Source organism: Alligator sinensis, unplaced genomic scaffold (assembly GCF_000455745.1).
Source record: "Alligator sinensis unplaced genomic scaffold, ASM45574v1 scaffold264_1, whole genome shotgun sequence".
Taxonomy (NCBI): domain Eukaryota; kingdom Metazoa; phylum Chordata; order Crocodylia; family Alligatoridae; genus Alligator; species Alligator sinensis.
In genome coordinates this window covers 1,257,145-1,271,524 of record NW_005841831.1, presented here as the reverse complement: position 1 = coordinate 1,271,524, position 14,380 = coordinate 1,257,145, and the positions used below count along the sequence as shown (strand labels likewise).

Genomic DNA, 14,380 nt, shown 5'->3' with positions numbered 1-14,380 from the left:
GATAAACCCAGACGGATGCCTATCCAGCCTTCTCTTAAAGACCTCTAAGGTAGGGGAGAGCACCACCTCCCTTGGAAACCCATTCCAAATTCTGGCAACCCTTACCATGAAGAAGTTCTTCCTGATATCTAGCCTAAATCTGCTTGTGACCATTGTTCCTATTTACCCCAAGAGGTGCCCTGGTGAACAGAGCATCTCTGATTCCTTGCTGCCCCCCACTAATGAATTTATAGGTGGCCACAAGATCACCTCTCAGCCTTTTCTTGTGACGGCTGAAGAGATTCAGTTCCCTTAGTCTCTTCTCATAGGGCTTAGCCTGCAAACCCTTAACCATACAAGTGGCCCTCCTCTGGACCCCCTTGAGGTTATCCACATCCTTCTTACAGATGGCGCCCAAAACTAGATGCAGTACTCCAATGCCAGTCTGATCAATGCCACATAGAAGGGAAGTATCACTTCCTTGAATCTATTTGTCATGCATCTGCTAATGCATGATAAAGTGTGGTTAGCTTTGCTGATGATTTCATCACACTTACGTACATCTTGGAGTCCACTATGACTCTGAGATCCCTTTCCACTTCTGTGCTGCTGAGAGGGTCGTTCCCCAGCCAGTAAATGTGCTGGATGTTTTTATGCTGTAGGTGCAGCACTCTGCATTTGTCCTTGTTGAGCTGCATCCTACTGTGTTCTGCCCACTTTTCCAACCTGCCCAGGTCTGCCTGCAATTGTTCCCTACCCTCTGGTGTGTTCAGTTCACCCCACAACTTAGTATCATCCACAAACTTGGGCAGAGTACATGTCATGCCCCCATCCAAGTCACTGATGAAGACATTGAAGAGTACAGGTCCAAGGACTGAGCCCTGCGGGACCCCACTGCCAACATCCTTCCAGGTCAATACCAACCTGTTCACCACCACTTATGCTTATTAGGGTCATACATTTCATGTTAGTTAAGTAGCTAGCTGAACTCCCATAATACTTTGTCATTTATGTGAAGGGTTTGATAGCCTAAGCCACGCTAAATTTAGTATTAACCAGGGGTAGGCAATTATTTTGGCTCAGGGGCCACATAAGGAGTTTTGCTGAGCTGTTGCAGGCTGGGTCAGCATTCCCTCACCCAACAACTCACCAAAACTCCCTATGTGGGATGGGGGTGCAGGTACATGGAGAGCAGTGTTCAGGAGCAGGATGGGCAGGTAAGGCTGGGGTCATGGGACAGGGTTGCGGGGTGGTGACAGCACGGGGCTGGGGCCCAAGCAGAGCCACGATCTGCTCCCTGCACAGCCCTGTGATGGGTGTGGGTTTTATGGGCAGGGGCATGCAGGGAGCGGATCATGGCTCGGCCTCAGGCCCTGGCCCCATGCTATAACCACCCCAAGATCCCGGGGTCTCCCTGGCTCTGCCTGCCTGTCTCAGGGAGTGATGCACTCCCTGCATATCCTTGCCCATAGAAACAGGGCTCTGCCCTGGCCCCAGACTTGGCCTCTCACTGTCACCGCTCCACGATCCCAGGGTCTTCATGGAGACTGTCAGGAAGCTGCACAGGCAGGGTGCATGGCTGGATGGATGGGATGAGGCTGCAGGGAGGTGGAGGGCTGCGGCTGGGGCTGGGATCTTGGGGTGATGACAGCATGGGGCCAGAGCCAGGGCAGAGCTGTGATCCACTCCCTGCGAACCTCTGCCCATGGAACCTGCACCCATTGCAGGGCCATGCAGGCAGTACATCATGGCTCTGCCCTCGGCCCCAGCCCCGTGCTATTACTGCTCCAAGATCCTGGGGTCTCCCTGGCCCTGCCTGGCCATTTCACTCCTGAATGCCATTCCTCACTGGCCCACAGCCCCACCGTAGCCACCCAGCTGCACACCCTGCCAGTGTGGATCCTACCTCCAATGATACGTGTGGTGAGGATGGTCCGAGGTGGCCAGGAAGCGGGACAGTCTGGCAGTAGCAGACAGAAGGAGCTACCACCACCTGGGCTGCCAAGAAATGGAGTCTAGCCACTGCACCATCCCAGCCCTGCTGTGCGCCCAGGGTCAGGAGGACCAGCCACATGCGCCATGGCTCAAGCTGCCCCCTGTGCCTGGGCTAGGCAGGACCAAGGGACCCACCATGGGCTGGTCAAAATCCCTCAGTGTGCCAGATCTAGTCTGTTGGCTGTATTTTGCCCATCCTTGGTATAAGCAGTAACTTGGCTCTCTTTGTTAAAAAATGAAGGGGTAGGATCTGATTTTTGTGTGGTAAGAGTCTAGTCTCTCTGCATTGCTTCCTCTAAAAACACCACATGGTTACTAGTAAACTTGAGTAATCTCTGGTATTGTGTATTTTGGGGTACTTCTCTTTGTGAGACAGCACATGCGGTTAAATTAATTCTGTGAGATTATATGGTATAAAATGGTAACCATAAAAGGAGTTGTGTACAGCAGTAAGCTAAGCTTGTTCTTTAAGAACAAAACCAAGCTTTGGCAATGTGTTCTTTAGGACCATAGCACACGTTTATTTAAAAGCCTGATGGAATTTGATCTCCCATCCCAACAACCATGCCTCCTGCCACACCACATGTGCAGACAGGTTGCACAATTCTGGGATTGGGGATCAGAACCAATAGCACCATCACTAGCTGCCAGTTCAGGAGAAGTCCAGGATCATGATCCCAGGCTCCCCCTGCACTTGCAAATTGAAAGTTGGGTGTCTGCAGCCCAGCATGGCCCATGAACCTGGGACCTGGACTGACAATCAGTTGATTGTTGGTCTCAGTTCTGGAAATGCACCAGGGGAAGTTCAAGACTCCACTGTGGTCATGGGACTGGAACCAATAAATAGCTGATTCTTGGTCCCAACCTCAAGGCTGCCGTAGGGCTGGTGCCAGAGGCCCATGCACTGGGATATCAGAAAACCTTGTATACAGCCTAGCTGCACAAGTGAGTTTTTCAGGTCCCAGTGCACAGGGACCCTCAGATTAGGGAACCTCTCCCTAGTCCCAGGCTTCCCATGGCCAGGATGCATCAAGTGCCTTGCTTTGCAGCCCTCTAGGAGCTGTGGGGCAAAGTAGTCATCCTGTCCCAACCTGGCACAATGCTTACATTGCCCCAAGGCTCCTGTGAGGGCTAGGAATCAAGGTGTATTCTGGTACTGTATTCTGGTGAGCACCATGGCTCACTGTACCAGAACATGTCTTGCTTCACAGCCCCTATAGGAACTAAGGGGCAAAACAAGGGCTGTGCTATGTCAGGGTGAGACACGGAGTTCTGCCTCCCAGGAGCAGGGCTGGCGGGGTGAGGGCAGCTGCTCCCCTCTGTGGGCTGCACAGATGCTGCCTGGCCACATGTGGGGTGGGGAGCTCACACAGTAGCTGCTGCTGCCATCCACCACCCTGCACCATCTCATGCAAGCCCCACCCTGTTCTGCATTCAGCTGCCGCCCCCCCCCGCCCAACAGAAGTGTACCCAGAATGGGTACACTCCTTAAAAAAAGGTTGAAAATCCGTGATTTAAGGTACGATGGAAAGCAACCCCAAATATGTTACACATCTTTTGTGGAATATCTTTGTGGCTTGTTCATCATTTTGTCATGCCATTTCCCTGAATGTGTGGCAGGGTTAATATTTATGGCATGATTAACAGCATTGGCAATGTGTAGGGCATGCATGCGGGTGCACATGCATGCCCTGAGCATGGCGGTGCACCCCCTGAGAAAAGGCACTGCTGACACTATTGGTGGCACCTGTGGGCAATTACTGCTTGCCACCCCCTCCCTCTCACCACCAATGCCACCACTGGCATCTGCGGGTGGTCACTGACTGCCACTGACACTCGCCATTCCCCCCACCTCCCCGCCGCCAACAGCACTGCAGCCACCTGTGGAAGCTCCCTGCTTGCCACTGCCATGCTCCTGCTGCCAACAGCGCTGCCACTGCCTGCAGGAGCTCGCTGTGCCCCCGCAACCTCTGAGGGCACTCAGGCACTCATGATTAACAGGTTGATTGGTTTCTAAGTGTAACATCTGCCCGGGCTTTGCAGTCTGGTTACATGTGACCAAATCCAGTGGAGTCAACTGGGCTATTCCTTTCTCTAAAAACACTCATAAGATGAAACTTATCTGTATGCAGGGTAACAACAGAAGGCCCAAAAAATTCAATAAACCTCCTAAACCAGGTCTAAGTGAGACTTTCGTGTGTCATTTGCCATAAGCAGCCTTCCACTTACCCTTGAATTTCACCCCATAGACCTGATCCATTCGCTGGGAATGTCTCCTGTCAGCTTTGGATCAAACCCTATGTGCGTAAGAAACAGGACCATAGCCCTTAACAAATTGCCTCACATATGAAGCAGACATGAATGGGTTTTGCTGATGAATTTTGGGGGAAAATCTTGCATTGAGCATTTAAAATCCCTAAAGTTTCTGTTTCTGTCCTATGTCTCACAGGTAGATGTCTCCTCAGTGCATAGCCCCACTGGACTGCCCTGGATGAGGCTTGTTCAAGCAGCTGCCAATAGCAAGGAACAGAACTTGGAAGCCTATTTAAAAAACAGTCAGTTGTACTTTCGGTCTACTAGGAAAATAAACAGAAATGAAGAGCTCCTTGTTTGGTATGATGCAGAGCTTTCCAGCCTCCTTGGTTTTAATGAGATAAAAGCCAGAACTCTCCAAAATGGTGAGTACAAAAGGCCTAACTGCAAGAAACTAAGATTTCCCCAGGGTCAGGGAGGGCTGAAGTCAGCCTGCTGTATCTTTGTTGTAGGCAATGCTGCTTGAATGGGAAGGAACCCAGCTTAACTGTTACCTTAGATTGGGTTTTCAGGGCTGGGCAGTCAGAAGAAAATGTTTTACTTGTGCCCCATGCTGGAGTCTTTGAGAGGCAGAACAAACATGGAAACCTTGATGCTGTTTTCATTGTCACTTTTCAGGGGGTGTTGTATGTGTTTTTGCCTTTTCTATATTAATGCTCTAAGTGGCCTAAGGGACATTTTGGTATCTAATTCCCTTGAACTTTGAAAATTCCCATGGAAAAACCAGCCATACGTCATATCCTTTTTATTCCCCTGGAAACCAGGGAGGGGATCAGAGTTTGGTTTGAATGATGCAACTGATCTTGGCCCTCAATATAACTCATGCTAAGGATGTACCTTAGTCTGCTACATTAGCCCAGCTCTTGATAGCAGCAGGAGTTAGTGATCACTGGGTACTGACAGGCATGCATGAATGAGAAGAAACTTTCGTTGTGGAGCAAACTACCTCTGCAGACCCTTTGTATCTCTCTCACTGACTAACCTAACTAGTCACTAACCATGTCCCAATACCCAACTCCTTCAGTCTCCTGATAGGGAGCATCTTTAAATGATAACTTCTACCACCACAGGGAGAAGCTCACTTATATTCAACGAATCACTTGGCTGAGAGCAAAGGAGTACAGATTTCAGGATTTATCCTTAGAGGATTTTTAAATAGAAAACATTAAACTTCTTGAGTAAGCTGTGTAGTTACTTAAGGCCACAGCCTGTGCACCCTGCTTTTTTGACATCTACTCAGTTCGTTTCAGTGTTACAGTGGGCTTGGCATCCAGCCTGTGGCAAAGCTAGGGTCCTGCTGGGAAGCTTAGGTGCAGATCTGGGTTTAGGCTTTGAACCACCCTAAAGTCGGAGGGTTTGATTCAGGCTAGTGCTTACCATGAAGTTTTATTGGATGAGAACATGGCTTAACAGCATAAGAGTTAGCACTGCTGTGTGTAGCACAGAAGTAAATGTGTGTGAAGCACTTCCCATGTGCACTCATGGCACTTTCTACAGTGACATAGGACCCGATTCAGCACTTGTATTAACTTTACAATCATTCAACCCCTACTGAAATCAGTGGAGTTATTCCTGGCTTCTGTTCCCATCGCTGAGAGCAGTCAGGTCCAATCTGCATCAATGCCTCTGCCTGTACAGAACTCATTGGCTGTTGTCTGTTTCCACAGAGCTGAAGTGCCCCGAATGTGACCAGGTCTTTACATGTGAGCATTCGTATCTCTCTCATATCCGGTTCCTCTGCATCCCAGAGAAGAACGCCCTGCTGTGGAGAAACCTCCAGGACCGTAAGGCTTTGAAAAGCAACATAGCTGAGCAGGCCACAAACTTTCACAGCTTGGTGAGGGACCTGGAGATCAAAATGTCTGCCAAGAAAGATGATGCCCATGGCACAGGCGATAGGAGAACAAAATCAGAAGAGGTGGAAAACAGGAGCAGGAAAACAGTGTTGTTAGAGAAAACCAATAACCTGGGGGAGGAGCACAGCTATGGGGGCAAGGAGGAAGTGGGTGGGGAGCACGTGTTGGGTGGTTCCTTCTGGAAGATCAGTTCAGGGAGGCAGGCAACTAAGAAGGACAACTCAGAGCAGAAACAGAGTGCTTTCACTGAGGTTAGGAGGACAAAGGACAAACTGAGGAGCGAGAGAGCTAAGGAACTGGAGCAAGCAGATGGCCTAGTCCAGTATGGAAAGGAGCAGATCCCCAAGGATGTAACACTGAACTCTTCTGGTAGTGCTTTCTCCTTTGTGTGGCCCACCAGAGCCCGAGGTGAGCAGAAAAGTGCTTTTAGTAAACCCACCAAATGTGTAGTGGATAAGGGAGCGGTAAACTCCCTTCACCCTGTGAATGATTCAACAAAGAGTCTGGGGGACCTATCTAGCTTCATCACCACCACAGACATCATGTGCTATGGTAATCTTTTGAATTCCAAGTTCTTTGTTGGTGATTTGGGTAACTCTCGGATGCTGCAGACCAGCATTACTCAGAGTGGAGCTTTCTCATACTCCTCAGAACCGTGGCACAAACAAATGGGAGGGCAGTTGCAGAGTACCACCACTTCCTCTTCCTCCTCCTCCTTGACACTGCTGCCTCCCACGTTCACCTCCTTTGGTGTGGCTGCCCAGAACTGGTGTGCCAAATGCAACCTCTCTTTCCGTATGACGTCTGACCTGGTCTTCCACATGCGATCCCACCATAAAAAAGAATACTCCTCTGCTGAGTCTCAGTGCAAGAGGAGACGTGAAGAGAAGCTAAAATGTCCAATATGCCACGAGTACTTTCGGGAACGCCACCATTTATCAAGGCACATGACCTCTCATAATTAGAGCCATTATACTGATCCTGCCAAGACACTGGGTAGGAAGGGGGAAGGGAAAAACATTTTCATTTGTATCATTTTTTGTGTTTAAATTAATTTCTTATTGGAAGCAGCTGGTTATAATAATTTATGATAGACACTTCATGAGAAAGATAAAAGTGTTTACAGGACTCCAAGTGGGTTGTAAGATTTGAAAATGCAACCAAGCCATTGTTGATCTATTTTTGAGGAAATAAAAGAGTGAAATGAATTGGAAGAGAGTATTCATTTGGGATGAATTTAGGATCTGTTGTTTGCTTGAAGATGCAAACTGCTGTAGAGGTGAGCAGAATACATCAGTGAGGCATCCTGCCTTCCAGGATCTGGGACTGTCAGCACTAAAGAGGATGAGACTCAAAAGTTTAAACTAAAGGAATAACTTCTTTGTGTGGCTGTTATAGTGGCTTCCTTTCATCTCATGTGGACTGGCCACCAGAAGAGGACACACGTACTGAAAGTTTTACACCCACCCAAAGGGAAATGCACATTTGGTTGTATCGATGATCTTGAAGCTAGTTCCATGGCTTTTGGAGGGATTTGATATCCAACCTCAGATAAGAATTTTGTAAATGCCCCTCTATATAATGGTTTGCCCCGAACTCACAAAAAATATGGTAGAAAATACCAGAGCCAGGTTCTATTTTTGGCTTTGTCACCTCTGAAATGTCTTATTGCAAACCTGGATACAGAAGGAAATGTGGTTCATTCTCACTGTTGCTGAACAGGTGCAAGCCCAAGTCCATTATTCCCTTGAAATCTAGATTTGTACAAAGATAGCAAGGACAGAATGTGTCTGTGGTGTATTCCTGGATATGTTAATGAAGTAGGCAGGGCCTATGTGTCACCAGTGCCTTCTGTTAAACGGCATCAGACGTGCTTAGCTCTGAGGTAAGGGTTCTCTGCTGCTAGCAGATGAAAGAAGCTCTTTCACAAAGTTAAGTAAAAATGTAGGAATTTATTGGGTAAGGCTAATGAAGCCAAGTAGTATGTGTCTGACATGAGCCAGTGCTCTTTCTGAAGAAAGTGCTAAACTCTCTGTAACAGTTATGCCTACAGGGTATAACTGTTTTTTATTGTCAATTTGTTCTCAGTTTATTCCCTGAAATGGGAATTATAGGGAAAAAGGCTAGGGCCAGAGGATGCTTCAGTACAGGTCTAGCTGGCAGGCAGCTCCTGCACTGAAGCACCCTTGTCATTGGCAATGTGTAGGGGGTGCACGCGGGTGCACGTGCACCCCCTGAGATCGACCATGCACCCCCTGGAAGTGCCAGCCGCAAAACCAGAAGTCCCCCTCCCGGTCGGCAACCTGGTGCCCCCCCAGACTCGGGAGGCAATAGTAGCCATGACCCTCGTGTCCCAGCCAGCCACGGGAGCACCTACACATGCACTACTGCATAGTTTTTTTAGTTCACAGCAGGATAGTACTTGTATTTACAAGTACTATTCTGCTGTTGAGTAAATTAGTTTACTCCAGCCTAATAGGGCTGCATGTGTAGATGCTGAGACATTTACTGCGTAGCTAATTAGTCAACCGCACAGTAAATGTCTCATGTAGATGTGCCCAGTATCTTTATCACATTCCCTCTTATTCATCTCATATCTAAAACAAATAGTCCCAGTCTCTTCAATTTCCATCCTTGTAGCAAATTGTTAGGCCAGAAATCATTTTTGCTTCCTTTTTCTGAACCCTCTTGGTTCATGCTATAATTGTTCAAAGATTAGAGGACGTGAACTTCACTCAGTCTCCCAGCTAAGGGTCTCCCAGTTACAATATTGTCACTATTGCTTTCCATCCCATTCCTTATGCCATCCAATGTTTTGGTTTTTTTGACTGCTGATCATTAAACAGGTGCCTTCACTGAGCTCTCAGCACTGAATCCTAGGTCTGGAACTCACGTACAAGACAGCAACTTATATGTTTGGACTGGAATTCCACACTGAAATTCATAGTAGTCATGAGAATGACTGAATGACAACTGCAAAGTCTCAGGTGTCTGTCAATTCATTCCAGTGTATTACTGTCCTCAGAATCATTTCTTGGGAGATTACCATGAGTCTTGAAATAATTTTTTTTTTCTCAGAGGATTCTGCTGTTGACTATTAATGCTTGCATATTTTGCATCAGTGTAAAAAAGTGATTTTTCACAGGCCAAAAGTCTTGCTATCTTTACTCCATATAAAGTGATGAAATATTACATTTGACAGTTTGTGGCTTCTGCTACAGAACCAAGCAAGGAGAAAACGAAGGCTGGGAGGTCCATCAGACTGTAGGATAGACTTTCAAGGGAAGTGATGGACGTTCCTTCACTGGAATCATTTAAAACTAAACTGAACAAAAGCCTTGAAATTTACAGCACAGGAAATAACCCAGCATTAAGCAAAGGGACCAGCTGGTTTTCTCCTAAACTTTTTCATCTCCAATTTTTGTTCCATAAAGTATACTGCGTAGGGAATTTATACATGGCAAACTTTTTGAGCCAAACAGCTCCATCTGGTTTTGTCTGGAATCTGGCCAGTTTAATCTGAAGGCAAGTGTTCAGAAAGGGCAACAAAGACCTCAGTGGTGTAACATGTACTGTTAGGGTTATGACTACTATAGGTCTAAGCCTAATGGTTAGGATTATGACTGTTAGTGGGCGCGCCTACACATTCATTATTGCATCTTTGCTACTGTGCATTAAGTTTAGTACCTCTAATATGAAGTACTAGAGAAAGGCTCAGTAGCTGCACTAATGCACAGGAGCAAAGGCAATTTTTTAGAACAGTCCATTGTGCATTAAGGTGTCCTGTGTGCACACACCCACAGAATGGCCAGGTTGTGACCTCACTTACTCCAAATCAATTTTGATCAATGTCTTTGAGATCAGAATATGGCCCAGCATAAGGAAGGCAAAGCCAATTGTAGTAAAGTTGTGGAAAAGCATATTTTCATGTAGCTACAAAAAAACTTCATAGATTCTTTAATAACTGAGGGCTTGATCACATGGTTGTATATTTTACCCTGGAAGAAGGCAGCAGCAGCAGCAGCAGCAGCAGCACTAGCACAGCGCTCCCTATGACTCTATTTGGCATTGTGTCTACGCCAGCATCAAAGGCCTAATTATCTAGGGTACGATACATAGGATGTCATATACACCAGCATAAAACATGACCAGATCCATCTGGTAGAATTTTACATCAGCCTTGCACAGAAGTAAATGACTGAGCGAGAAAAAATCATTCACAGAAAACAGGGAAACGCATACTGGGAGTGTCTACATGAGATGTTTACTGTGCAGTAGACTAATTAGCTGAGCAGTAGATGTCTCAGCATCTATATGTATGCCTCTATGGGCCTTTGTACATGCCACAACATTGGCCTTTAAAGTGGCTTAAATGCCCTTTTGCCCTTTAATGGGGTTGCTGTTTGTATGATCAGTGGTGTATTCCACTGTAAATGACTTTGGTATGTAGCAAGATAAAATACCGCTGAGGTGTTTTAGTTTGCTACCTAACAAAGTGCAACAGTGCAGGGAGCACTGGAAGCTGATGTGCTTGGGGCTAGGTGGGCCCTGCACAGATCAGGGGCAGTGGGATCCAGCAGCAGCCTGTGCAGGCAGGCTTCATTGCAGAAAAAAAAAACAAGAGAGAGACTGATAGGGCTGTGTGAAACGGAAGCGTTTCATTTCGACCAGTGCTTTGACGTTTCGATAGAACAGTGTTTCATTTCAACTTTTGTTTAGAGTAAAAATGACTGTTCCGTTTCGTTCCGTCGAAACCTTTTGCTGTTTTGACCCTCTTTCAACGTTTCTCCCATAGGGTATAATGGGGAAGGTCAATACAGCCTATAACTTTGTCATTTCTGTATAGATTTGGATGAAACTTGCCAGAATAGTAGCCCCTTCTTGGGGCACGATGTGTGCCATGTTTCAAGAAGATAGGTACAGGGGATTTGGACAAACTGTACCCAAAAATCTTGAGAGCAAAACTCATGTCATGTGTATGTGTTAAGCCATAGCAGGGTCAAAACTGCAGGGATCGTAGCCCCTGCTGAGGAAACAAAGCCGTCATGATTCAAGGAGATAGGTGCAGGGGTTCAGAGAAACTGCACCCCAAAATCCTGAAAGCAAAACTTATGTCATATGTATATGTTAAGCCACAGTGGGGTCAAAACTGCAGAGGTGGTAGCCCCTGGTGAGGGCATGAAGCCTGCCAAGTTTCAAGGTGATAGGTGCAGGGGTTTGGGGCGGGGGAACTGCACCTCAAGCTGCTGACAGGCAAAACTTATGATATAGATGATACTGTGTGTGTTAAGGTGCAGCGGGCTGAAAACTGCAGGGGTGCTGGCCCCTGCTGAGGCCACAAAGCCTGCCAAGTTTCAAGGTGATAGGTGCAGGGGTTTGGGGCGGGGGAACTGCACCTCAAGCTGTGGACAAGCAAAACTTGTTACATGGTGGCTTGTGCAACTGTGTCTGTCTTGGGGCACGGGGCGGGGGGGAGAGGCGGGGAGACAGAGACTACAGCAGGCCTAGCTGCTAAGCTACTGTGTTACCAGTTACCAATCAGTCATGATTCACTCAGGGACCAGCTCAATACATAGTACCTAGCTACTACATAAGACTTAATGAGCATGGATTAACACCTACAAAACTACAGACTAAGGACAGGAAATAATCAATACAGGAAATCAACTGCCCCAAGACAGACACAGTTGCACAAGCCCCCATGTCATGAGTTTTGTCTGTCAGCAGCTAGGGGCCCCAGAACCCCCCTGCACCGATCTCCTCCACAGCTGTCAGGTGTTGTGGCCGCAGCAGGGCCTAGCCTCCAGGCCTGCAGTAGTTTCCCCTCCCCCGTGTCCCAAGACAGACACAGTTACACAAGCACCCATGACACCACTTTTGTCTGTCAGCAGCCAGAGGTGCAAGGCCCCAGAACCCAGAAGCCCTGCACCGATCTCCTCGACAGCTGGCAGGCTTTGTGGCCACAGCTGGGGCTAGCAGGCTTGCAGCTTTCACCTTAACACACACAGTGTCACCCATGTCACGAGTTTTTCTTGTCCACAGCTTGAGGTGCAGTTTCTCCCAAACCCCTGTACTTATCTCCTTGAAACTTGGAAGACTTTGTGGCCTCACCAGGGTCTACCACCCCTGCAGTTTTGATCCTGCTGTGGCTTAAGATGTACACGTGACATGAGTTTTGCTTGCAGTATTTTGGGGTGCAGTTTCTCCAACCCCCCTGCACCTATTTCCTTGAAACATGGCAGGCTCTGTGGCCTCAGCATTCCTGTAGTTTTGACCATGTTGTGGCTTAACACATACACGACACAATTTTGGCTCTCAGGATTTTGGGGTGCAGTTTGCTCGAACTCCCTGCACCTATCTTCTTGAAACTCAGCATGCATCATGCCCTCAGAAGGAGCTATCATTTCTGCAAGTTTCATCCAAGTCTGCCCAGAAATGACAAAGTTATAGGCTGTATTGACCTTCCCATTATAGCCTATGGGCAAAATGTCGAAATGGCGTTAAAATGGCGAAACATTTCAACTTGCCTCATTTCATTTTGAGGCTGTTTCGACCATATCTGCTTTATTTCAATTTTTCTGTTTCGACCTCGAAACAGGTTGAAACAGCGTTGAAACAAAACTAGCGGCGAAATTTTGCACAGCCCTAGAGCCTGATCTTTTTTTTTTTTTCTCCCCATAGCCAGCCTGCCTGCCTGAACGGTGCAGGGGCCTAGTGCTTCCCTCTGTGGTTGTAGGGGGGCAGTGCTTCCCTCCACAGCTGCGGCACCCCCCGGGACTGCCCAGGTCAGGTGCCAGCACGTGGGTGCCACCCTCTGGCAACTCACCCTCCTTGTCCACCGCCAAAGAGGCAGGTAAGGTTCAGGCCCCTACTTTTGTGTACATGCTACGAGGGTTTAGTTTGGTTTAATTCTTGCTAAATCGAAGCAGTGTTTTTAAAAACCCACTGTTTCAACTTAGGGAGAACTAAACTGAATTAACCCCCCCATGGCATGTACAAGCAGCCTATTAGGCTGAAGTAAATTAATTTACAGCAGTGCAAGTGTAGATGCTGCCCTGGTTAGCTGGGGCACGAGGGTGCTCTAGTGTGGGATCTGCCTGCTAGCTAGCCCTGTGCTGAAGCATCCTTGTGCCCAGGCCAGGTCCTCCACAACATGTTGAGCAGGGTGAAGTAGCCCCAGGCTGGCAGGCTGACATTCTGGACCCTTGCCAGCCAGGGCTGCTCCACCCTGGCTCAACGTGTTACAGTCCTGGGCCCAGAGCCTCTGAGTTTATTGCTTCTCGGTGCATGTTCAAACAGCGTGCCTGGGAGCAATAAACTACAGATTTTATTGCTTTCCATTAATTGCACATCTGGACACATCTACTGCATTATACATACCACCTGCCACAGTGTGTAGAATCTGTGAGCATGAAGGTCTCCGATTCAGTAACCAAACAGTGGAAACATTGCTTGCCTAACCATGGAAGCAAGAGGGCAGGCAGAGAAATCCCTGGCAGCTGTTCTTGATAAGTTATATGATGAGGTGGTTTTGCTTAGAAGGAAAAGTCAGATTTTAACCAGCTCTGCATGGGAGTACCTCAGCCACAGATTTTCAGCAACTCTGTTGACAAGCACGATTTGAAATGCCCTAGATGAACAAGTCAACAACAGAATCAGATCTAAATAGTAGTAGAACTGACTCACAACCCAGGATTTAGGAAAAAGGGAAACAGGAGAGATTTTAGGTTTTATTTTTTTCCCACCTCTACAGTCAGAGCAGGATTGAAAGCAAGATCCTCACATGCAAGAATCCTGAAATGTCTTCATATACCCTTGGAAGCAGACAGAATTCAGACCTTCACTATATTGCCCTTGCTCATTTGTGATGGTCAGTCGCTAAGCATGTGTTCAACTATATACTAAAGTACTTTCTTGAACTAAGGCTTAGGTGAATACATACCCACAGGCAGTGGCGATGCATAGGGGGTGCACTGGGGTGCATGGTCACCCCCTGACTGGCCGTGCTCCCCACTTAGGTAATGGGGGGGGCAAACAGGAGCACCAGTGCCCCCCTGCAAGCACCAGCCAGTCGCTACACACTCCCAGAAGTGGCTGCAGTGATCAGCCATTGCGGGATTGGCCACGGGGCTCCCCCGCCCCACCCACGGGCAGTGATCTGCTGGGGACCCCCCCCCTTTGGCAGGATTGGCCGTGTCCCCCTGGTCAGTGGGACTGGTTGGGGGGGCGGGGGGGGG

The 14,380-nt window shown here is 47.9% G+C and overlaps 1 protein-coding gene across 1 annotated transcript in view; it reads left to right on the top strand.

Moving 5' to 3' along the window:
• Nucleotides 1–7,304, top strand: part of ZNF488 (zinc finger protein 488) — a 28,172-nt gene extending 20,868 nt beyond the window's left edge. Inside the window, exons 3-4 of the mRNA XM_006014827.3 lie at nt 4,424–4,652; nt 5,955–7,304. Of these exons, the coding sequence (XP_006014889.2) occupies nt 4,424–4,652; nt 5,955–7,108 (1,383 nt within the window). The 3' untranslated portion in view covers nt 7,109–7,304. The remainder of the gene's footprint in view (nt 1–4,423; nt 4,653–5,954) is intronic.
• The last annotated feature ends 7,076 nt before the right edge of the window (nt 7,305–14,380 follow it).